Genomic DNA, 25,392 nt, shown 5'->3' with positions numbered 1-25,392 from the left:
GAGCTGAAATGACTATTCAGTTGCCCAACTGAAATCACAAAAGGTAATATCTGGGATGTTTCATACCTGTTGCTAATTCCAGTGCAATTGAAATTTGGAGGTTGCTGTCTTCATTGTAGTTAAGTTTGAGTACTGTTTCCCCAGCACAGAAATTCACAGACTATTTCCTCAAAAATGGAAAGAATGTGTGCTGTGGGAATCTGAAAGCCAGGGTTCTGCGAACACTCAGAAATCAGAGAAATGAAAGACTCATCCAATCCATTTCCTTAAACAAAAATGTTCAGCAGGAATATCTGTCTGCCCAAGGTGACTGAAAATACTGCTTCTTATTCAGTTGCCAATATCCATAACCTCGTACAAACTCAGGAAGCACAATCCAACTTCTGGCAAACAATATCTCATTGCTAAAAGAGAGTACTTAATGTGCCACCATGTTAACTTGTTTTTTCTCTGTGAATCTTGAGGTGTTTTTTCTTTTTTCCCATAAAATCTCAGTTTCCTGGATGAAAATAATTGAAGAAGATTTTTCTTTTTTGTTTTCTAATTATTTTTAAGAGAGTTAATAGCTCTCTAGTGGTGATGAGAAGCTGATTAAAAGCTGATTGTTGTCTACCTTGAAAATAAACAATCAACGATTTGTTACTTTCAACAGATCTCACATCTTTAAGGCAATCATAATTGCCTTCAAGAGAAGCAGGGGAAGTGGGGGGAATATCATACTTCATTTCCAACCCTGAGCATTTCAAAGCATAATCAAATTTATACTATTTACCCTCCCCCTTGCTCTTCCCATCATGCACATAGTTACCTGATCATGGAGAGGCTTTTGAATGAATGAAGAACAGGAAAAGAAAAATCCATCCTAGGCAGATTAGGAGCTGAAACCTGAAGTTCAGACTTCTCTGAGCTTTGTGAAAAAGAAAATGATTACTATTAAATAAAATAGAGAGACAAAACCTATAAAACCCCATATAAAAACCATATAAAACCCATAAATAGCCTTAGCCATGAAGAGGACATGGTGTTACTCATTCAAACCAGAATCACCGGCTGAGCTCCTGCAGGGAAACGTGTTTCCTCAGTTGTGACAGGTGCTGGAAGGAGGACCCACTCACAATTCAAGTACTTGAGAAGGAAATACCACGCTAGCACCTCTCTTACTATTTCTGAAGAGCAGTTATCAGCTTTTTGTGGCTGCCTGGTAGTGCAGCCACAAGAAGGTGTCTGGGATCTTTAGAGGTTTTCTCCTTTCCCACTGCAACATTTCCCAGAGCTCTGTGTGACTTCCTTGAGCCTGTGAAGGGATGAAAAAAGCATCCAGCAGAGGATTAATGTGCCATGGGAGACCTTTTCTATGATTTATCAGTAGGAACCTCGGGGGGATCTCTTCCCCTGCCTCCCAGCCCTTTTTTTGGGGATTCACACGTGGGCTGCTGCCAAGCAGGAGAACTTCCCAGAGGAGGCAGAGAGAGGGACTGTGAAAGCAAGAAGCACAGAGGTCTGAGATTCACAGGGAAGGGGGCATGAAGGTTTGGGGAGGAAGAGGAAAGGAAGGAAAGGATGGAGGAAATTCCTTCTGGAAGTGAGGAGCAACATTTACAGGATTTCTGAAATTTTCTTGCATAAGGGAATGCAGTTCCTGGTGTGTCTGGAAATGAAAATAGCTGAGAGTGTTGCTTTATGTAGTCATATTGGGATTTGGAATTTTTCTGGTTACCAGGAGAAAGGCAGGACCTGCTGGAGGGATGTAGAACCCGTGCACGAACAGACAGTGTGGGTGCACTGGGTGTGATGGGCAGGGCTCCCATCCAGCGTAGCAAAAAAACCATAGAAAAGCAAATACAACTCTGAGATTGGTTCTAAATATGCTTTTCCTCAGTTAATGAGAATCCAGACCAAGCAAGACTGGGTTCTCCTCTTGGACCCGAGTCCAAGTCTCCATGCCACTCAAGTGCCTCATTTTTGTCAATCTGTCATGTGACACCTTTTACGTTTGAGTAACAATTCCTGCATTGGTGGGTCAGAAATCCTATTCTGGAATTCTCCTGCTCAGTAGAGCAGTGTTTTTCCGGAGTAACTTGAGGAAGTTACTGGTAAGCAAACAATGTTTTCTAATACTGAGTAAGAAGCTGATCCTGTAGCATCAAAGTCAAGTGACAAAACCAGATCAAGAATCTGGGTTATGGCTGTTGGGTCTGTGCTTCCCTCACCCTGTGCAAGTTTTGTCCTTCATTATTGAAATTCTGTATGTTAGGGGGCAGAATTTTAAACCACCCAAAGATGACTGTGTGGTTTTTTGTTACCAAAATGGGGATACCAAAAATGTTCCCTTTCAATTTGCTAGTAATTAATCCTGTCCTGCCCGAAGCCTGCCAGACAGCAGGGACAGCACAGCACAAGGTACTTTGCTATTGCTTTATGTAGTGGATAACACAGGTGCTAAAAAATGTGTGTTCAGCCTGTAATTACACTTCTGGAAATTTAGTGCTCTATTTATGAAATGCTTTTCCTTAGAATCTTTAAATAATTAGCTAATGAGTCCCAAGTGGAACAATTATCCCATATACCCAGACAGTCGGGATCCTTCATCAGCCAACGTGCATCCAGTGCTCATAAAACATGCTTGTGTTCTAAAGGCAAAACTGGCTGTTCTGTGCTTTCCTCTTGGAGTGTTTCAGGAACTGAAACAAAAGTAGGGATCAGGTGACATGGGTGACAGAGGAATGGACAGCCCTGTTGCTGTCAGGGAAGCATGAGTGGGCATGCTGTAACTGGGAGGAGTTTTTGGGAATAACAAGGGAATAAAATATTCCAATGCAGTAGAATCAGAAAGAACCAAATTCGGTTGCATGAGAACCCTGAGAACCACCAGAGAGATACTTAAATACAACATACTCTGACTCTGCCCACATGAAAAATCCAACATGGGCAGGAGGATTTACAGTTTGTTTTTGCCAGGATTTTCCTCCAGTAACCTCTGATTTGATTCAGGGTATTGGAGATGACACTGAACAGTGGCTGACTACCTCACGTTTATATCCCAGCGGATTTTTTGCTCCAGGGCATAAAGGATATATCCTGTTAAATAACCTGAACAAACATAATCCAACCCTGTGGATGGAGAAGGGAGTCTTGACCGTCCCACACGTGTTCATCCAATTTAAAGAAATCTCCAGGAACCAGGCTCCATGAGATTTTGAGCAGTTTGTACCACTGGTTTCCCCCACTTCGATACAGAAAGTTTCTCTTCATGCACACAACAATTAATCTTTGCAGGACACTGAATTGATTTTTATGCTATTTGCAGTAGATACAGAGAACCACTTTAAATCCTGCCCTTCTCGAAAGCAAGCCTCTTCAAGGAGAACAGTTGACATGTCTCCAACAAACTCCCTTTTCTTGACTAAACAAACAGTTACTTCCACCTTTCCTTACCGGTTGCATTTGCTGACTCTCTTAATTTTCACGTTATTTTCCTTGGATTGCCTCTTGCTCTTAATTTTGAACAGCCACCCTTAGGAATGACCTGCTTCTTGCATGTGAGCCCCACACACGCAGAACAGGTCTGGGGCCTCCCGGTGCATTATCCAGAGGCACAAATGGACATGAGTTTTCCTCCTCCATCCCTTCCATCCTTTCCTCCCTCCTCTGTGTGACCTCTGCAAAATAACCACCAGCTCAACTGGGTCCCTGGTGAGAGGGAAGGAAGGTGAGTGACCTGCTCTGTAGCAGGTCACTTATCTTTGCCTTCCATGGGAGAAATTAAATTCCTCCCTCAGTTCAGGGTAGAGAAAACAGTGTTTTATGGCTCAAGATAACCTGTGCAACAACTTTAACGCCTTGCTACCTGGCAGGCAAAGTTTACAGTAGGGGAAAATGTGTTTTTGCTGTGTCTGAAACATTCTGCTGAAGAGATTTCTTTCAAAGACATTTCTCCCCACGGTTTTTTTTTTTTTTTTTGGTGCGCTGCCTGCTTTAGATGAGAACTGCTCTGCTTCTGGGAGGGCAGATGGGAGTGGAGCAGGGCACTGTCTCTGCTCTGTGTCCTCTTTGAACAGGGTTGGAGGAAATCCTGCTCTCCCTTGAACAAAGTGCCTGAAGCCTGCACATCTCTTAAGCAGGGCTTGCACAGGGGGGTGGAGAGGATTTTGAGCTGCAGTGAGGCACTGAAAGAACCTGGATAATCACAAGGAAAAATTCTTTCTGATAAAGGTAATTGAAAGAGTTGAAATGCTGTGCTGTAATGAGATCTCCTGTGTTGGCTGCCCACATTGGTAAGTCTGTGCAAGCTTGAAAATGAAACCTTGATGGTAATACCTCCCTTTTCTGGAGTTTGGCAGAATGGTCCTTAGTGGGGTGGTGATGAATAATAAATAATGCTGTGTGGAGAAAAGGGTCTATTCTGCCTCCACTTGACAGTCAGAATAGCTGCACTTTGCTCTCTGAGCAGTCCTCTTGGTCTTGGTGGACTTTATCCTGGAGGAAAGATGAGAACTCACTTTGTGTTGAGAGAGCAGAGGAAGCAACAGCTTTGATTTTGAACTCCTCCTTACTCTGCAGGGACTTTGGGTTTTCTAGCAGTCAGTCCTCTGTTCCTTGACCTCAGCCCCTTGCTTGAATTTGCTTCCTGATCCTGTGCACTGTTCTTTCTGCTTCTGCGTGACCTGAGCCCTGCTAGCTCAAATTTGGAGGCCACAGACTCTCACTTAAAATGAGTCCAACTGAAAAGCCTTTTCATCAGATGATCCACACAAGTCACTTCGGTGACTCTGGCACAATTAACTAATGAAATTTGTGGTGTTTGGGCTAGGAAACTAGGGTGATTTAGGCATGTTTTGCAGGATATCCTCCCAGAGCATCATCTTTATATGCCCACAACAGACAAAAGGCTTGCTCTCATGTTTAAAGGCGGTGGTGAGAACAGATTTATCCTAGAGAACTCCAAATGCTGCTGAAGACAGGCTTGGTTTCCTCCAAACCCATGGCACAGAGGACATCTGTCTGTGTGTGGATGGTCTGGCTGCTGGTGTGGTTGATACCTCCTGTTGTGTGGGTGTAACAGCAGCTCAGTTCTCCCTCCTCAGGAGGATGTGGGCTTTATTTCCTCTAGCTCTCACTGGCATTGTTTTCTTTTCCTCCTCACCACCCCCAGTTCCTGTTAAGTGAGATTTTGAAATATTCCTGTGGAAAGGCCTGACGGGGTGTCAGACTGAGCTGCTGCCAGCAGAGACTGATGTCGTAAATGGGACATGATGCCATAAAAAACCAGTTCAAAATTGCCCACGAAGTGTGTGGGGAGTCTGCTGGGGTCTGGGAGGGCTGGGCGCTGCTGCAGTGACCCTGTGGTTTTTTGGATGCCTGCCTGGATGATTTCTGTGTGGTCCAAAGAGCCTTCTCACTTCACTTTGCCCTGGGGAGCTCAATGTGACCAGACCTCCATCCCTCAGACATTCCTGCAGGGAAGCAGAAGAGCTGATGTCAACCCTGGAAGTAAAGGGAAGAGAGAATGGGCCCAACAAAAGTTTTATTTTCTTTCACTCTGAGCTTAGTCTTGTGCTACCTTCCAGTACCTGAAGGGAGCCTTGAGGAAAGGTGGAGAGGGACTTTTTTTACAAGTGCATGAAGTGCCAGGGCAGAGAGGAATGGATTCAAACTAATAGAGAGTAGGTTTAGACTGGATATTAGGAAAAAATCCTTTACTGTGAGGGTGATGAGGCCCTGGCACAGGGCGCCCAGTGAAGCTGTGGCTGCCCCATCCCTGAAAATGTTCAAGACCAGGTTGGATGGGGCTTGGAGCAACCTGGGATAGTGGAAGGTGTGTTATTCCATGGCAGGGGGTGGAATGGGATGGGCTTTAAGGTCCTGTCCAACCTAAACCCTTCCGGGATTCTGTGATTGTACTACGTGGGTAACTTTGTGTCCTCTCTCAGTTTGCACAGTGCCTTCCTACCTGGTGTAACCCTTACTTGGTGTGAGTAAGGATTGGTGGAGCTGAAGCCTTTAAACACCTGACATATCCCCGTGGGATGTGCCTGCTGGGAAAACAACCGGAATGTCTCAGGAGGCACGAGCTGGAAGGTGCAGTGTTTGAGGTGAGGTTAATTAACTGCTGGAATAACTCGTCGAGGTGGATTTACTGACACTCAAAGCCCTCAGATCGAGCTGCAGTTTCCGGAGCTGATGCAGAGATTTCGGGGTGAGGGTTAAGGGACCGTATCCAGGGTGTGAGATGCGTTCTTTCGCTGTATCCGCCCACTGCGGGGGCCGACCTGGAGGACACGGCGGTCACTGAGGGGAAGGCCAGCACGTCCCCGCGCTCCGAGGGCAGGCTGATCGCACGAACCCCGTGACAGCGACGAGTTCATGTGATTAATGACAAGCGCTAATTGTCCCGGACAGCTGCGCGGGCACAGAGCAGCGCTGCTGCGGCCAGGGCCGGGCTCCCTGGGGCCGGGGCGGCTCCGCGGGGTGCGGGGAGCGGGGCGGGAGAGGCTGGATGAGGGGATGCGTGAGATTCCCGGGGAGGTTCCCGGGCGCTGCCAGGAGCTGGGAATGGGCAAAGAGCCGCCAGGGGGCAGCACCGCCCCGGTGGATCCTCGGGAAGCGCCGGGAGCGGCCCCGGACCCGACAGGGACATCAGTCACCTGTATCACCACAGGGACATCAGTCACTTGTATCCCGACATCAGTCACCTGTGTCCCGACATCAGCCACCTATCTCACTACAGGGACATCAGTCACTTGTATCCCGACATCAGTCACCTGTGTCCCGACATCAGCCACCTGTATCACTGCAGGGACATCAGTCACTTGTATCCCGACATCAGTCACCTGTGTCCCGACATCAGCCACCTGTATCACTGCAGGGACATCAGTCACTTGTATCCCGACATCAGTCACCTGTGTCCCGACGTCAGCCACCTGTATCACTACAGGGACATCAGTCACTTGTATTGCGACATCTGCCACCTGCACCCCGACAGGAACCTCAGTCGCCTGTGTCACTGCAGGGACATCAGTCACCTGGACCTCAACAGGGACATCGGTTACCTGTATCGCGATAGGGAAGTCAGTCACCTGTATCCCAACATCAGTCCACCCCATCCCCTGACAGGCACATCAGTCACCTCTATCGCGACATCAGTCACCTGTATCCCGACAGATACACCACTCACCTGTATCCCAACATCAGTCACCTATATCCCAGCAGGGACATCAGTCACCTGTATCCCGACAGGGACAGTGATCTGCACCCCGACAGGGACACCAGTCACCTGTGGCCCCTGCACCCCGGCAGGGACATCACTCACCTGTATCGCGACAGGAAGAGTCCCCCACCTGCAGCCCTGGAACTGCCCCAGCCCATGAGGCAACATCAGTGCACAGTCAGGGATGGTTTGGGCTGGAAGGGGCCTTAAAGCCCATCCCATTCCATGACCTGTCATGGTCAGCAACACCTTCCACTGTCCCAGGTTACTCCTAATCCTGTCCAACCTGGCCTTGGACACTGCCAGGGATGGAGCAGCCACAGCTTCTCTGGGCAGCCTGTGCCAGGACCTCCTCACCCTCACAGGGAAAAACTTTCATATAACATCCAAAATAAATCTCTCCTCTTTTCGTTTAAAACCATTCCCCCTTGTCCTGACAATACCTGCCTGTGTAAAAAGTTGCTCTTCCTTTTTTTTTTATAAGCCCCCTTCATGTAGTGTCACTGAATACTTACTGTGTATAGTGATTTAGCACCAAAATGGGGCTCTGAGTTGGTCAGCCAGTGTGTGGGTGTTTGCTTTAGCTCTCTCTTTTGTCCCTAGTTTCCCCCAAACAGCAGCAGTTTTCAAATGCACACAGTGACCTGACCAGATCTTTTCCCCCCCTCGCCTAAGAAATGTCAGAAATTGCTCTATTTTCCCTTTTGTCCTTTTTTCAGTATGAGATAAGAGTTTGGGCAGGCTGACAGTGGGGTTAAAGTCAGGCTGGCAAATCCCCTGAACAGTACAAGGCCCCCAAATTTCTTTCCTTCTCACCCCTTGCTTTACAGAAGAGGAGTCTTTAAGAGATGCACAGTTGTATTTTAAGTGAGGAATTGTTTAGAATGGAGAAATTAAGGCCTTTTAAATATTTAATGAAAGGAGGTTTTCTAAATTATTTAATAGCTTATTATAAAAGATGGCACAAAATGGTTTAGTAATTTATTCTTTGCAGAAAGTAGCCGTAAAAAGCATTTTACAACATGTAAATATTGGTAGGAAATGCACCTAATTTAAAATGTTATCTTACTCCATCTGTCAGAGGAATTATACAGTGCCTATACAGTTTTCAAATAACTTTAGACCTCTATTGTTTCTGTTCTTGAAACACTTCCCTGGCACAGGGGAATGCTGTTTATGCCCATTTTACTAGAGTGCAGAGCACTGAGAGCATATTGTGCTGGGACTGAGGCACAGCAGACCTGACCATTGCAATTCCCTCCAGATCCCAGAACCCACAATCTTCATTTGCCCTAAATACTGACCCAGGGGAGTAGTGTAGCCTCTGGGGAACTCCTGTGCAAAGCAGGAGCTGCTCATGGCCAGTCCATGCTTAAATATTGGAAGTGGAGCCCTTCCCCTCTTCTTTTCTGTATCTTTGCTGGAGATGGAGGTGGGGTTCAGCTGCTCACTGGACAGAGCTCATTGTATAAAAATAAACAAGCAGCTTTGTTTCCCAAAGTATGTGTCACCCTGAGACAAGACAGGGGCCAGGAGTTACACCCACTGTTCACAAAACACACACAAAGCATTCTTTTGCCATGAAAAGCCTGGAATTCCTTTTACGGTTATTAACCAGGTGAGCCTCTTGTTTCTGTTCTGATCTGTCTCCTTTATTGACATAAACCAGCTGAAGCTGGTTTCAGGAGTTTGCCTTAATCTCCCCTAATACAACTCTATTTTTTAAAAGAAATATCACTGCCTGGAAGGCATCAGAAAGCCTGGAGATATGCAGGTGGAGGTATCATCTGTCACTTTCGCTGCATCCACTTAATTAGAATGAGTTGGACTAATCAATACTCCCTTGCCTTTTACCAGTGTTTAACATGTGTTTACAGAGCAGGTTACACTGATGTTTGTGTTTACCTGCAGATGCATCTGCACAGGATTTTATTTTCCTCTCTAATAAAAATTATGGAACAGATAAGCACTAAACCCCAAGTTAGTGTATTGCAGTATTGATTTCTACAAGAGCACTGTAAGAATATATTTATCTACCTGTCTTGTTATGAAATGGGTAAAAATGTACCACATAACCATTTCAGTCAGTCAATGCTATATTGAAAATCCTGTTCGTTCGCTTCTTCTTAATAGGCCTTTTGAGGCACACTGTTGTTTTATTTTTATTTTTATTTTTTATTTTATGTGTATTTGTGGAAGAAAGGATTAATACAGGCTGGTAGTGCTTCTTCTTAAGACTCTTTGCCCACATTTTGTTTTGATTTCCAGTGCTGATCTGATAAAACTGCTGATTTTGGCTCACCCTGGAACTCCACCTTGGAAAGCGAAGAGAGTAAAATGTGATTAATTGTAGATTGCTGGCCTGGCATCTCTTTAATTCCAGCAATTACTCTCTTTTCTCATGGCATTTTGAACAAAAAGGAGCTGCTAAGGCCAGGTTGGATGAGGCTTCGAGCAACCTGGTCCAGAGGAAAGTGTCCTTGTCCATGGTTTGGAACAGGATGAGCTTTGAGATCCCTTCCAACCTGTGGCTGGAAGGTTCTGTGATTCTGTGAGCTTGTTGAGCCAGGGGCTTTCCTGTCCTGAGCTGCTGAAAGGTGTCTGCCTATGTGCTTTATGACCCCAGACGTGCTCTGCCTTCCACTGCGGTGGTGTAATTCTGTGTTTGTTAAAAGCAAATTTCTAACTGATCAAAGGAGGAATGAAATGGAAAGAGTGGTGGATAAGATAAGGAAAGGTTGTTGTGATCACTGTGTAGGTGAAAACCACATTATTATTACTCTCACAAATTGCTCGGTGTCGTCTTTTCAGTAGCAGAAGGTCAAGTTGTGCCCAGGGATGGAAGTGAGAGAACAAATAGAAACAGCAAAAGCAAAGAGGCCTGAATGTCTATAAAATGGAGTGTTTGAGCTCCTTATCCTGCAGAGCATGTGTCAGTGCTGCTGTAAAAGTGTTTCCATGTGGAGATTTCCATGTGTAACTCCTGTGTGCAGGTGGGCTGGGTGCGAGGTGGTGCTGGGAGCGAGGGGAGGCAGCAGGGTCAGAGGGTGCAGTGATGCATAATCCCAGACACACTCCTGTGGGTGTGATCCTCTGCTGCTGAGGCAGGCTCCAGCACCTGGGCCAAACCTTCACGAAGACAATGGCAGATTTTCCCCATTATCTTTAATAATATCTGCTTCAAACTGTTAGAGGCTTCGTGGAATCATGTGAAAATGTGTTTGCACTATGGTGCAATCTTAGACCTTACAGATTTTACAGTTGGGTGGTGAGAGGGCACGTGGTGATGAGGCCCCAGCGAGCTGCACACATTCTGTTTGCAACCCCTAGAACAGCAAACTCTGCCTTTGGTGAATGCAATGGTACCTCAGAGCTGCCTCACCACAGCTCCTCTGTGTTCTCAGAAAGAAAAGAGCAGTACAACTGCTGCCTTCTGCCCCGGATTGCACTGTAGATGGCACTGTGAAACTAAGATTTTGGTAACAAAGATGTGTTTTACAGCACCTTTCCAGACGTTAATTGCACTGTAATGTGGCTTTCTTTCCAGGTCCCCGAAGTGAAGGGAAAATTCTGAGATGCAGAAAGGCTTGTTTGCTGCCGCAAATGGGAATCTGGAATAACTATGAAAAACACACTGAAATAATTGTGTTTGACTGGAACAAAATTCTTGCAAAGTCCCCAAGGTAAGAGCACTTTTTATCTTTCAAATGACACTGGAGATTGGCTGTTCTGGTTAGCAACAATATCCACTTGAATCCAACAGAGAATGAAGGCTTGACATTTCTGAAAGCGGCAGCCCACTGACGCTGAAGGGCTCAGCACCCCTTGCTGCATCTGTCTGCCAAATTCCATTTTTTCTCTGCCTTTTCAAAGATTCCTCTTGTATTTCTTTACGTTAGCAGGCTGAAAACTTGCGTCCTGTCTACCTGCAAGGCAGACTGAAGCCCGCAGATGTGTCATTTGGATGGAACTGGATGCTTTTAGCAGCCTTTCAGTTCGGATATGACCAAGTGGATGCTTTGTAGTGATACACTTATTCCTGGGCTTGAACGTTCTTACACAGGGGAAGGTTACCCTGTTGACCTGATGAGCCCTGGTTTCACATTCCTTTTTTAGTGTCTCAAAAGGGTCAAACTCAGCTGGGGAAAGCTTTGGAAAATAGGTCAGTGCATGACTATTTCCACTGAGAGCAGTTTTGCTGCTGCACTGGGAATGGTGGGAACACGTGGGTCCACTTTAGTGCTGGAGGAGCAGCAGCTGTTGAGCTTATGATGCATGATTTGGGACCTGTCCTTCATCACACCTGTCCCTTCCACCAACTCCCACCAGAAATGGCATGTTCAGAATGCCCGAGCTGGAGTGTTTAATTCCACAGGTTAAATCCAGGAAACCTGGAGGGAGGTTTCTGTCTTCATGGCGAGATATCAGAGCGACAGCAGAACTGGGGTATCCACTGACACTTGGATCAGATCTGAGTGTTTGCATTTAGAGCAACAGAAAGATGGGATTGGAAACTGAGCAGATGATGGCATCCTATTCAGTGATGACTGGTGCATGAGCTGTAACCTGTGTGTTTCTCATGGAGTGGCCAAGAAAACTAAGGTTAAATTCAGCTCACTCCTAAAAAAAAGAAAAAAGAAAAAAAAAAAGAAAGAGGTTCAGTTTCCTGGGAAAGATCTGGATGACCAAAATCTGAAATGGTACACTGATTTTAGAACTTACCAGGCAGTGTTCTTAGGCTAATACTGGATCAACACCAATAGTGATATTTGTGCTGAATTCACAGTGTCTCAATCCCGTAAGCTGCAGTGACATTATGTGGTCCAGCTGGATGCCAGAGGTGACTTAGGTTCAGGTGCTCTGAATTATTCTGGGAGTTCTCCAGAAGAGGGTACTCAGAGGGTAGGTGAGGAGCAGAGATGTGTTTATCTTCTGGACTTGGTTCACGCTCACAGAAGTCTCCTATATACAGCTGTAAAAGGCCATCAGAGTGTTTGCTCCTGTATTCAGGGTGGCAACACATTGAGCTCAAAACAGAGCATCTTAAAGCCAGAAAAGGTACCATTTTGCCAAATCAGTGCTAAAGTGTGGCTTCTTTATGTATAATTTTCATTCTCTGAAATCTATAGACATGGTGAACTGTTTTTTTTTTTTTTCACAATATTTATATAATTAAAAAAAAATTGTAGGCTGAAGTTGCTGGTGTTTGCACAGATGTATTTCTTTCTGAAGTGTAAACCAGTATTTGTTGCTAAAATGCAGCAGGCTTCTGGTCTCTTAACTTTTGATATTAATAAGTGCATTTTTTATTTATTTGGGCTTTATCAACATTTACAATTAGAGAAAAAAAAATTGTTTTGTAAAGTGTGAAAAGGGAAATTGTGCAAGCAATTTTAAATGAGAAAACATGGCCTCTGTTTTGGTTTAATTGGTAGATGTTTATCAAATTTAAACAACATCCAAGTGTGTCACCTGGTTGCGACATTAGAGCTAACGCTTGTATTGCTTGGGATTTTTTTTAATAAACTTTTCAGCACTTGAACTTTGGATTAGCTGAATAGTCTTGGGTATTTTTGAGATCCACAGATGGCTTTTTTTAGAAAATTCTTGGAAGACTCAGAACTGGAATCTGCAGAGGGAAAGTAGATCCCAAAGGACCTTTTGGTGCAAATAAACTTGTGATAAGCTTGCCCAAATCCCAGCCTGCTGGTTAACTGCAGACTAACGTCACTGCCGTGAAAACAGTATTTGGTTCAATTTATGCAAATCTATAAATTGCCTTTAATTAATTTGATGTATTCCTGCTTGCAGAATTTGCTGGAAGTGTGGAACACAGAGTCTAAGGGTTCAACTACATAACGCCCATTTATGTATCATGCAAGCAATAAATCATCATAACCGAGTTTAAAAAGATGATTAGATTCCCTTTCTATATGATGAATGGCATAACATAAGCTATTGAGGGATTTAATTGTAGATATTTGCAGAAAAATTACAGAGGATTTGGAATCTTAGTTCTAAGAATGACATGAATAAGAGTAACAGCACCTTCTTTAGAGCAAGTGTTTTCTGAAATGCAGTTTCCAGCACCCTGGCAGAGAAGTGAGTCCGTGCATGTTTGACTGAGGTGCTGCTTCATGAGTGTTTTGCCCTCAGCAAACCGGCTGATCTCCAGGAAATCTCCCAAATATTGTGTGTTTGGGAGACCCAGCCAAGTCCTTTGCATGGCTACAGGGGAGTTGGTAGCTTTAGGAAATATATCCTGAGAAGTGTTAAGTAAAAATGACTTTTTTTTTTTTTTTTTTCCATCATTAGGGGAGATGCAGTTTAAAAATAGTAGCACAACTCATAAACATGTACGTTTAAATTTGAGTGTGGCTGGATCTTAATAAAAGACAAAAGAACCCCTCCCTTATCTGAGATTCATAAAACTCAATGTGTTATAACCATGTGCTTGTGGGTAATGTGATGTGTGATAGACATTGCTTCTAATTATAAAATGTCCTTAACAAAGAACTGATCCCGGCCAAATAATGAATACGATTTTGTGAGTGTTGCCTTGCAATGAGACACATTAGTTATTCTTCAGCGTCCTTTCGGCTTTTCCTTCCCCACGTCATTTTTGTGTTATTCCCAACTCGCATTGCTCTTTCACTCAACTGCTTCCTTTTCTGCCTCCAGGATGAGATTCTGTGCCAAATCAATGCTTCTGTCTGACTGGCTCTTTCTGGTCTATGTGTTAATGGTCTGCTGTAAATTGTTGTCCGCCTCTAGTCACCATCCCCGGGGGCACACAGGTAGGAGCTTTTAAACTCATTATGTGCTACTGAGACCAATTAATACCACTTGCAGCATGTTAGAGCCCACTTTCTAGCAATGGATAATTGATGAGGCTGTTGACAGCATGTTATAATCAGTGCAATAGGTTAAAAATACACCACCAACGAGGAAAAAAAAGAGTTATTGTAAATTTTCATGGCTTTTTTTCTAGTTATATATGTACTGAAGCTCGGCAGGAGGTTTTTGGAGTGACTTCATGACTGCTAGGACTCTGGGATTTGTTTGTGTAATTTTGCTTATCCTTATCCAAAGACGTTCAGAGATGTATCTTTACCTTCACCCTCTTAATCCTCTCGTTATCAACTGACTTTACAGCAGTATCATTTGCTCTGGTGGGCAATAAATCGAAGCCCTCAGACTTACGTTAGCCAGTTCTTTCACTGACTGACACAAATTCTGACCTGTGCTTAGCTCAGCCTGTGATACTCTCCTTCTTTCCCTAACTGGCATAGTGAGGAAATTAAAAGCTTGCATTTAAGGGGAAATTTCCCTATTGGAGTAGGGAAATACCCACCAGGCATGATATGTTATCATATTATAAATGTCAGAAAAAGCCCAGAACAAGCTGGATTGACCTCCAGGCTGGATTTTTGTAGCAACGTATCTGGTGGGATCATGCAGACTTCAGCTTGGAAGCAGAAAGAGATAAGGGTGTACCAGTGCTAATGCAAAGGCATCCATGGAAGGCCTAAATAAAATGGGACAGCTGTGCTAAGACTGTGCCAGCTTTGATCCCACTGGACAGAGGGATAATGTTGGAACCCTGGAAGCTGAGAATTTTAGACTTTCTGTGCTGACAGGCACTGACCCTCAAGAAAACACTGCATTTGACCTGAAGCCGTGGAAAAGGCTTCCAAAATTGAGTGACAGCACTGGGATTATGGGTGTGCGGTTTGGATAGAAGTGTGTAATATCACAGGGTGGAAAACTTGGAGTTTAAGATTTTAGTATATAGTAATATATATAAAGGAAGATGGAGGATTTCAGGTGTAGGCTGAGTCCTTCTTCATCTTCTTCATGGTTTTGGGTGTTTTTTTTGTGGTAGAAAAAAAAATCTGCATTGTGGACCACAGGTGGTTGGTTATTGGGTTAAAAGTAAAAATAATTTAGGTGTCATCTCATAATTGGTCCATTTGTGCTTAAATTACCTTGGAAAAAGAAAGACAGCCAGCTATTTTCTACTTTGTTAGCTAGAACTCACAACTATGAGACTGTGCTATAGATAATAAACAACTGAGTCCAAACACAAAAACTGTGTCTCTTGAGCATTTAATCCTGGCCTTAACAGAAAAAAAGGAGATAACAACCCCACAGGGCAAGGTAACAAAATACCCCCTGTCAATGCTGCTTTTCAGGAGAGGCCAAAATTCTGGCTGCAAGCTCCACAACGGCTCTGTGTTCTCAGCACCATGGTCAGCTTCATGCTGGCTTGGGGTTTTCTGCAAGTGCTGCTCTTTGTGATGCAGCCTTACTCTTAAATTAGGTGTTAGTCCTCAAATCCATATGCAATGCTCTTAGCTCTGAGCCAGACTCTTGTGGGTCCAGGTCTAATGGTAGCATGCCCTCCTCTCAGGGCTGGGAAGTGAGGATGCATTTGGTAGAGGCTCCATCCTCCAGAAGAGACAAGCTATTGATCTCTTTCCTGGCTGCTTCCAGTGGTTGTCTAGGTAGGAGCTGAAGGCTCCTCCTGTGCTCACCAAAATATCTGCAGAACTGGCAAGCAGGACTGACTGACCTGCACGTAGCTGCCGTGACTCTGAGAGCTACAAAACCTCCTCCTTGGCTTCCCCCACCACCAGCTCTGCTTTCCCTGGCTGCGCAACACTCATATTTGCTATAAAATATAGTTTTTGGGGAGTAACTGCGTTGTGAGGCAAAAGCCTAAGGAGTAATTCCAGTGAGTGCAGTGGTAGAAGATGACCCATGTTGCTGCTCTGTTCTGGGAATTAGTTGTATCCCTTCCATGAGGAAGGGAGTCTGTGCACAATCATGAGTTAATAGCAGAGCATTTCAGAGCTGACTCTGCAGAAAAACCTGGCGAAGAGCTTTCTGCACCTCTTGTCCTTTGGGGACTTGTCTTGTCAGGAGAAATTTTTATTTTTGTCATTTCCAGATGGACTTTTCCTGTGTACCTAAGGGAAATACCTGCTATAAGGCAGCAGTGATCTTGTGTGTGGGCTTGTATGATGAACACAGTGTATTATGTAGATCATGACAATATTTTTTACATAAAATTTCAGGATGCTTGAGAGCATACCTTAAATTGACACCAGGGATTCTTTCCACCTTATCAAAGAGGTACCACAAACACAGTCAAGTTGCTCATCTTTAAGCATATTTGTGTGCTGTGATTTCTCTGGTGAGCTAAAAGAAGGTTCTGTTCCTCATCAATAGCTTGGTCCAACAGTGGAGCTGTTTTTCAAATGGGCACCCTTCAAGCTGGAGCCTTCATGCAGCTTTTTAGACTGTGGTGTCCTGTTCTTTCCTAAATGTGATTTTCCCTCCTCTGTACACTGAAGTGACCCCATCCCACTTTGATTCCACGTTGTAGACGAAGCAGTGATCCCATTTTTGATTCGTCAATTCCCTACACCTGACTCTTGGCACCACAGAGGGTTTAGGGGGTCTGTCCTCAAGGGGCCTGTGTTTCCCAGCCCCATCTTATCTTTGCCGCTTGACACAACACATGGATTGACCTTCTAATGGATAATCAAATCTCTGATGGAATCTATTATGTGAGCAAGGTGCTGCCTTGTTCATCAGGAAAGCAAATAATTCAGAGCTTTTAGCAGAGCCTGTTTTGTGGAAAGCAAATAATTAGCCTCATTTATTTCGTACAAATTAGCACGTTCTTGGATAGCAATTGAGATAAAATTTTTGCAGTCAATAGGCAGCATTCACATTTTTCAAAGTAGAATGTCCTGAAGCACTTCAGAGGAATGATTCCAAGGTTTGGGTTCAGCAAAGGCTTTGTCCTTTAGGTCCAGCAGCTGTCACCTGACAGGTCTCTGCTGGGCTGGGAGGCATGAGGTGGCCAGCCTGGGATGCTTTGGGAGGAGTTGGTTTTTAAGAACAGGTTGTGTCTGCTCCTGACAATCAATGTGTTTCAAGTGATTTCCTTGATATCATCAGCACCTTTAAATAAATGTGTACTTGCTGCAGCTAAGAAACTTTATTAACTAAGAGCTGACAGAAGAATTTAAGACGAAAAGTGGGAATCGACTTTTTCTTTTCAAAATCCTGCCATTTTTAAGGAGCCTAATCTGGGAAAAGACAATTATTGACCTAGGTCATGCTAGATGGTGCCTGAATAAATGACATTTGACAGCTGTCTGCCCTATTCAGGCAGGGACAGAGACTGGATCTTATGGACCCAATAACCATCCTGCTCCTGAAAATTGGGAGAGAATGGCATTGAGAAATCCCTTTGACGATGGAGGCCTCTGCACTGTAATGAAGTGTAAGACAGACCTGGTTCTTTCTTTTGCTCTGTGAAATATTCCCCACCATAAAATACCTGTCAGGGGAGAGACTGTTCAATCCTGCAAGCCAATCCTGCCTTTGGAGCAGTTTGGGTCTGGAATCCAGCTTGGAGGCCACAGCCAGTTTTTCATTGGAACACTGTCATTGCTCTGACTGACAGAGTCAAAAGGCAAAAGGTAGAGGAGAGATTTTCCTTCTCATCACCATTTGGTCATTGAAGATGCTGCTTGTGCAGATTATTTTGGCAGCCTTTGTACATCTGTATGGAGAAGAAACATATGAATATTCATCTGACTTTGTTGTTGTGAATACCCTTCTGAAGAGTTTCTCTTTTGCCCTGACAATAACTAAGGGAAGCATAAGCACCAATTTTACTTTAAAGAAGACCCCAAACAACAACTGGGCAGTATTTCAGGCTCTTGAGTACCTAATACCAATATAATGATCAATTCCATGCTGCGCTGGATGAAGCAACATACATTCAGTACCAGAAAAGATTTGTTTCCACCTCACTGCTCTAAGTCACAAATGAAGAAGCATTGAGAAGATGTTTTGTCAGGTCAGCTCATGTGAGGGCTGCCCCTGCAGACCCTGGGCTGGCACAGCCAGCTGAGCGGTTTCTGTCATGAATTACTGGTGTAGCTTGGCTTTTTTGAGACTCTTTTATGTGATGATGTTCACCTGAAATGATTCCAGCTTTTCTGAAGGGTCTAAATTTTTGGACAGGATGTTCCACATCAACTGCAGTTTTCCACAACTTTAAGGACTTCTTTTCTCTACTTTCAGGGCTTTGTGGACAGACTCTGTCCCCACTGGAGTCAGAGGAAAAATTCTTTACTTACAAAGGCTCCGTGATTTAATCTTCTTAAAGGAGAGCTGAAAAATGCAGCTTTGTATTAGGAATGTTGCTGCTTTCAAGAAAACAGGGGCAACCCATGCCGCTTATTCTGCCCTTATTTTGGGGCTGGAGCATCATTTTTCCCGGCAGTGCTGTTGGGCAGCCATGAGATGGAATCCCATTTCCACCAGAGGGCCCTGCAAGGCTGTGGAAGGGGCTCCAGCACTCAGCCACCGCCGGCTTCCTCCTGATTTAAATCCCAACTCTGCATTTTGTTAACTAGAATTATGAGTCCTTTGTATTTCCACGGGTCAGACATGGTTACTGCACAATAAGCTTTAGCCCTTTGTTCTGTTTAACTCCTTTTATGTCTTAATGTTTTATTCAGTGTGCTATTTATGTGGTTTATTACCCAGCTTCTAAATATAGGGTAGCTATAATATACAACCCTGACTGTAATCTCTCCAAGTAACAAGGTAGGGAAGGCAATTCACCTGAGAAATAGGTTCCCTTTAAGACAAAAAGGAGCGGAATTCTCTGTGTGAAGTTTGCTGGTATACTTATTTTGGAGGAGAAAAAAAGCATAAGAAATATTTATTTTCTTTTTTTTTTTTTCCCCTTAAATAACAACGACAGCTTTTATATATGTGACAGACTTTGACAATGACTTCAAATTAGATGCATAGCTGTGTTACCAGTAAATAACAATTCACTGTTGATTTACTCTTTCATAGGGTAAGATGTAGCTTCTGGTGTAATACTCCAAGAATGTACACCTTAACTGCATGGAATGTGATTGCATGTGAAAAGATTTGTGTATTCCTGGGAATTGAGGGATGGGAGGGGGAGAATTACAGACAAACTGGTAAATGTGCAGGTTTATGTATCAAAAGTCATGGTTTCAAAAGTGTATGTGGGGGGAGTTCTGTAATAAAAAAGAAGACAGAGTTTCATTTAATACAAATGGCCAAGCCCAGCGTGTCAAACTGTAGAGCAGGAGGCTTCTACCAAGCTCTTTCCTGCAGTATCAAAGTGACCTTATTTTAAAGCCATTGGGGCTTGTGAAAATACTGTTTTTATTTTATTCATTTTACATTGACATCATCATTTTTTTTTACACAGCTGCCACCTGCTGTAAATGATCATCCTTATATTCCATTGACCGAAACCCTAACCAGGAAAGATTTCTTTACACTCTGTCTTTTCTTTTAAATCTACTTCTCCCAAACTTAGATCTGATAACAGAAGAAAATATTTCATTGCAAATGGATAGTCTTGTGCTATCTTGTGCAGAAAGAAATGGTTGGATAAGTGTAAATCCACAAATATAATGGAAAAGATCTTGTCCTTGGGGTTCACATGAGTGAAGTGATGCAACAAAAAGCAGCACGTGTTCTGTTCTGGGTTTACGTGGAGGTCAACACACTGAGTCCTTGGGAGGATGGATGCCAGAGTGATGAAGGCAAGAGATTGAGATGTAAAGGACTTGCATTGAGTTCCTTGCTCTGAAATGATTAAAAGACCTGCCTAAGATGAAGTCCTGACCCCACTGAAGTGGGAGTTTGTGATTCTTCTGTGATTTAGTTTCCAGCCCACTCCGGATATGTCTCAGCAGAAAAGTGAAACTTCATAGTTATGATTTTATTAAAGCTTAAACCAGTCATTCTCACAGAATTCACCATTTAGCGCTTGCCAGATCACTGCCATTTTGAAGGATGGGAACTGTTTTAGGGCCTGTTCTTCTATTGATCACCATGCCTGTGCTCACTGGCTGGGCTGCATTGTCACAGCCTTGCAGTTACATTGATCGTGACAGCAGGGCAGAGCCTGCCCCAGACTTAAAGTCCCATTTCAGTGTAATTTTAAGGCCTTTCATCCCAAATGGGTGGCTGCACGGGCTTGAATAAATGTCCATGGAAATGGGTAGCAGTTTCTGGTGATTGAGGCTGTCTGTTTCTGTCTGTGCTACCTGGTGAATTGTGGTTCAGGGGCAGCCTAGGGAGGGCTGACTCTCCATGGTGGCTTTTGTTTGCCCACTTGGCTGTAGGTGGGTATAAAATATTCCCTTTGTATTTAAGAGCAGGAAATCTGTTGTCATCCTTGGCTGAAGCATCAAACATCAAACATCAATCCTGTGTCTGGTTGACTCAGACTCTAAGAATTGCCCAGCTCTGTTCTTGTGCCAAGCCTGGTGTTCTCCCCTCCAGAGAGCTGCCCCTCGACTTTAACTTTGAAAGTTTGTGGTGTTGATGTACCTGGTTTCAAGGACATGTTTGAGCAAGCATTTCTTCTTGGAAACCAGAAAACATTTAATTAATAATGGAAGAACCTGGAGATGGAATTTTTTTTTTTTTTTAAACTAACATTTAAGTGTTTTGTTGGCAGAGCACCTCGGGATTGCTGCTGGTAGCTCTTTGCTGCAGCTGTTTTTCACTGTTTGGCAGCATTCTTTCATTCCTTCAGGAGAGCGACAACTGATAGCAGACAATGGATTCTAAATCAGGAGATTAAAGATGTCTTGTAGGCTTCAGCAGGGTAATCTCTCCTCATCACACTGGAGATGGAAGCTACACCTGACATTCATTATCTTCCAGTGTGGCAATCTTTAACAATACCTCCAGAAATGCCAGAAGTTATGAGTGGAAAATTCTAGGATCAGCAGTTCTCTTGCTTAGTGTTTGGACTTTATTTATTTATCTATTTCCTTTCTTTATCTCCACCTCTTTTTTCTCCTTATGGATTTCATCCATATGCCTTGCAGTCCATGAATGGTCACTAGTCTTTTGATTTATGTTGTTTTGAGAAATAATGACCAGGTGAGTGTGAGGCAAGATTTCTCTTAGATTTATTTCCTGCTTTCATCTTCCTGATACCAGTTCTGTTTTATAGCTGTGTTTCCTTCAAGTAACATCTTAAGATGCAGTGAATATTTTGGAATAAGCAAAACTGTAACATCTTTTGATGCCTTTTTTTTTTTGCAGAAACTGTTGCGAATTAGCTGGGGTGGAATGGCAGGATCTGTGTTTAGCAGACCTGAGGTGTGTTAACAACTGGTTGTAGGGTGTTGCATCACATTGTCTGTTTTTTCCTGATAGCAAAAACCCTAATATGCCAAGGTAGTCTTTTGGGTTAATTTTATTTTCAGATTGGGTGTAAAACCTTAAAGCATCTTTTGTGCTCTGTATATCCCTTCTTCTACAGCTTCCTTTCTTAGGAGATTTCCCTCTACATAACAGGAGGCTGATGAGGAGCAGACACTGACCTTCCTTATTTGAGGTGTCCCTGGATTGTCTCTGGATGGGACATGAAGCCTCTCCTGACCTGCCATGTTGAGGAGATCAAACAGGAAGGTCTTTAGACTGCATGTCAGCACTGACACTTGTTACTAAGTCTGCTCAGATTTGTCGTTAGAAAGCATAATTTATTGAAAATATTGAAATCAAGTCAGAATATAACTTGAGAAAAGAGCATATGATGTCAGTTGGCTTAACTCACCCCAGCAACACAAATGTCTGACATGAATTGTGTGGCTGTGCTAATGATTTCTGTCCACTGAGTCCTTTCAGCAGATCCTGGTATTCTTCCAACTGGAAAAAATAAAGCAAAACAAGCAAACAAACAAACAAACAAACAACCCCAAAAACAAACAAACACAAACATCCGCCCCCCCAAACCCAAAAAACCAAAACAAAATAAAACGCCAAGCAAGACTAAGTCAGCTGAAATGTCTCATCTAAAAGAGTTTGGGTGCAGAAAGAGGTCCTTGCTGTTCTCTACATGCACCCTATTGGAGTTAGTACTGTTGTGTCACTGAGGAAAAAATATGTAGCTGATAATTTTATTTTCAGTGTTTCTAAATGCATCTTGTTAAAAGAAAGTCTGATTGCTCTGCAGGTTGTTCTTTAGGATTGTCACTTGCTTGGCTGGGTGTCCAACTCTGTTGTCTGTTTTTAGGAATGGCTGCTGACAATAGAGTTTAATAATTTACTTGCACAGAGTTAATTTTTCAGCTTTTGTTCTTCTTCCAAGGTTTCAGAAATATGGAGACAATATAATGGGTTTTATTGTCAGACCTATGTTCAATGTTGTTTGTTGTTTGAATTATATAGAAAAAAGCAGTAGTTTGATATTTCATTCAGAAATACTGTGACAGATGGGCTTTTTTTCTTCCCCCACCACACACTATTTTTAACATTTTATTTGGAAATATAAAAGACCCCACAACTTTGTGTTGACATTCTTTAGAAATGGAGTAAAATTGCTGCCCTCAGCAAAACGCAATTTACTGCAAGGGATGCCACAGTCCCCAAACAAGGAGCCAAGATAATTAGTCTGCGACTGACAAATAAGTCTGCTATGCTAATGTAATGAAACATCCTTTTATCAGACTGCATCACATGGTAGTTTGTGCCAAGCTAGAGAGAAAAGAGAGTTTACTCTGAAAACACGTCCTCTTCTGGGGCAACAAATCTAATCCAGTAGTGACTATGAAGGAATTTTCGTGACCCTTCCCCAGTATCAAGGGATTTGGATTGACTGAATTCTGGATCAAACCCAAAACCTGAGTAGGGCTTTTTTGCAAAATCATTTCCATTTTTCTTTGGGCTGTAGTAAGAACAACATCAAAGCAGCATTAAAAAGAACTATGGCTGCAGAAGGACCAGTTTACCAGGGAATAAAGGTGATTCAGCATTTTCTCTGTATTGCCTCTCCAAAAAAGAGAAGGGTCTTTGCCCCAAATTCTGCAGCCTAGATAAACAGTGATCTGCTGGGGTGACTCCTCTGGCAGCCAAATCAAAGCAATATAAGGTGTTTGTCAGCCACATGAACTGCTTTACAAAGGAAGTGTGGTTATTCTCATATAAGAGATGGGGGATGAAACCCTTGTGTGCATGGTGAGCATTTCCATGACTTGGGAACCAACAGGTCTCAGTTGCAGAACAGAGCCAGGGGTCAGGTTTAGGTTATCTTGCCTGGGGCTTGGTGGCTGGGCTGTGATTTGTCCAAACAACACACTTAAATACCATCATTTTACCTGTCAGAGCTGGCGAGTGACTGGGAGCTCCTTCCCAAACTTATTTCCAGCATTTCTCAGTCCAGAGTATGTCAGCTGAGTTGGTCAAAAGGCACTGCAAAGAAAGGACATTTATTCCTATTTATTAAGTTTTGCTCGCTATATTTTTTTTGTGAAATATGACATGACCTTTCAGTCTGAGATCTGTTAGATGAGAAATAATATTAGCAGGGTCGCTCCTTGACCAAGGGAAAACTGGCTGTTGTGCAATGATGAATTCAGTCAGGGGACGAGCCTTGGAAAGATGTCTGGTTTGTGACAGCCTCAGCAGATGGTTGTGCTGAGTGGAAATTGCTAATTGCAACTGCTCTTATATTAGTGTGGTGAGTAGGAACTGTTTGTTACTTGGCTTTGTGGGGATGGGGAGAGAAGAAATGGGTCCTTGTGTCTCAGGTGAGCGAGGTGAGAGCAAAGGCATCGTGTCCCCATTGGCTGACCCTCGTTCCATGCAGTGTGAAGCACAGGTAACACCAAGGTACCTAGAGCTGAGGGGCACCATGTGCTGGCTTCCAGCAGGGAAGGAGTCATTGATGTTATAACATGCTGCAAATAAAGCATTAAACAAAGTAATTCTGAATTTGAACAGAAATTGGTGTGAAAATCACAGGGATGAACACCATGCTTCAGTAAGGATGTGTGTAAAAACAGCATCCAATTGCAAAGTGCTCTCTGGGGCAATGAGAGCTACTTCGTCTTTTTTGCATAAATCTGATGACTTAAGCTATCTGCTTTGTGAAAGGACTGCATGATAGAGTGAACAGGACGTGAGGCTTCAAGGAAGAAGAAAGGCAGAAATCCCTTTCAGTGGAGACAGGATCTCATGATGTCATTGAGCACTTGATAAACCAATTGAAATTCAAAAATCACATTTAAATTTCTGAATGATGAAACGAGAGGGAGATAAATAGGTCTGCACTAATGATTACATAACCTCTTGACTAGAATCAAATAAGATATTGTACATTTTCAGTTAAGTCTGCGCTCCTGTATCCAAACAAGTGCTAAAGTTTAAAATGCAGTTGAGAAGTAACATGGTAGAAATGTGCAAAGTTGAGCTTATTCTTCATGTTAGGTGCTGTGCAAGTCTCGTTTGTAGGGGTGTGTGAATTACTAGGGCTTTAATGCTCCAGTTAACTTTTTAAAGAGGAAATTGGGTTATTGTGTTTTGGTAGAGAGGCAAATCAAGGATCTCTCTCTAGTGATGGAACACAGCTATCCTAAATGAGTCCTCCTGAAATTAATCACTGGGAGTGTCCTGGGCTGGGTGTCTGGCTCAGACAGAGCTGAACTGAACATGTGGCAGCAAAACAAGGCAGAAACCCTGCAGATTCTCTTCAAAAGCTGACTTGGTGCAATGTACAGCCTGTAATCACAGGGCAGCCCTGGCTTTTGCCTGTGACTCCAGTAAAGTGTTTTTTATAGCACTCAGGACTTTCTGGAGAGTGAAGGAGTTCTGGTTGTGCCTGTGCTTTTCTGGGAATTTGAGCATACAGGGAGGACAACATGTCAGGCTTTCTAACTGCTATAAAAACCCCAAGATAACCAAACCCGATGAAATGTGGATTATGATTCTCCCATTCTGTCAGTGGTGTAGTTGGATATCAGGTGCTGGTAAGTGTTGTTTATCAGTCACAGTTCAACTGTTTCCTCCCATACACCAAAAATAGAACATCATCCCCTTCTTTGTTGACTGCTACACCACTGCCACTCTTTGGGAGAATTCTGTGTGGTGGGATTTAAAGATGGGTTAAATTAAAAGTGGATAGATGATCCTTTTATGTTTCTTGTAGCAATTTCACAGGAAATATGAAGGTATGAAAAATACAGAGACTGACACTTGTCCCTCTGTCTCAGCAGCATCTCACAGAGCAGAGCACTGATTGTGCAGATAAACTGCTGAGGAAAGTCATGTCTTTTCCTCTTTTCTGGTCCCAAGTCAGCCACTTTCCC

At 43.4% G+C, this 25,392-nt stretch overlaps 1 protein-coding gene across 3 annotated transcripts in view; it reads left to right on the top strand.

Moving 5' to 3' along the window:
• The window catches only part of TAFA4 (TAFA chemokine like family member 4), a 69,115-nt gene that overhangs the window by 13,194 nt on the left and 30,529 nt on the right, over positions 1 to 25,392 (top strand). For 2 of the 3 annotated variants that reach the window (XM_066195614.1, XM_066195613.1), the window contains exons 2-3: positions 10,755 to 10,890; positions 13,889 to 14,004. In XM_066195614.1, coding sequence (XP_066051711.1) covers positions 10,811 to 10,890; positions 13,889 to 14,004 — 196 coding nt within the window. In that variant the 5' untranslated portion in view covers positions 10,755 to 10,810. Of the gene's footprint in view, positions 1 to 6,011; positions 6,093 to 10,754; positions 10,891 to 13,888; positions 14,005 to 25,392 lie in introns of those variants that run through there. The other variant, XM_066195612.1, reaches the window with a different exon arrangement.

Source organism: Chamaea fasciata, unplaced genomic scaffold (genome assembly GCF_029207755.1).
Source record: "Chamaea fasciata isolate MVZ Bird 193981 ecotype frontalis unplaced genomic scaffold, bChaFas1.0.hap1 SCAF_13, whole genome shotgun sequence".
NCBI lineage: Eukaryota > Metazoa > Chordata > Aves > Passeriformes > Sylviidae > Chamaea > Chamaea fasciata.
This window is presented reverse-complemented; position numbering and strand designations above follow the sequence as displayed.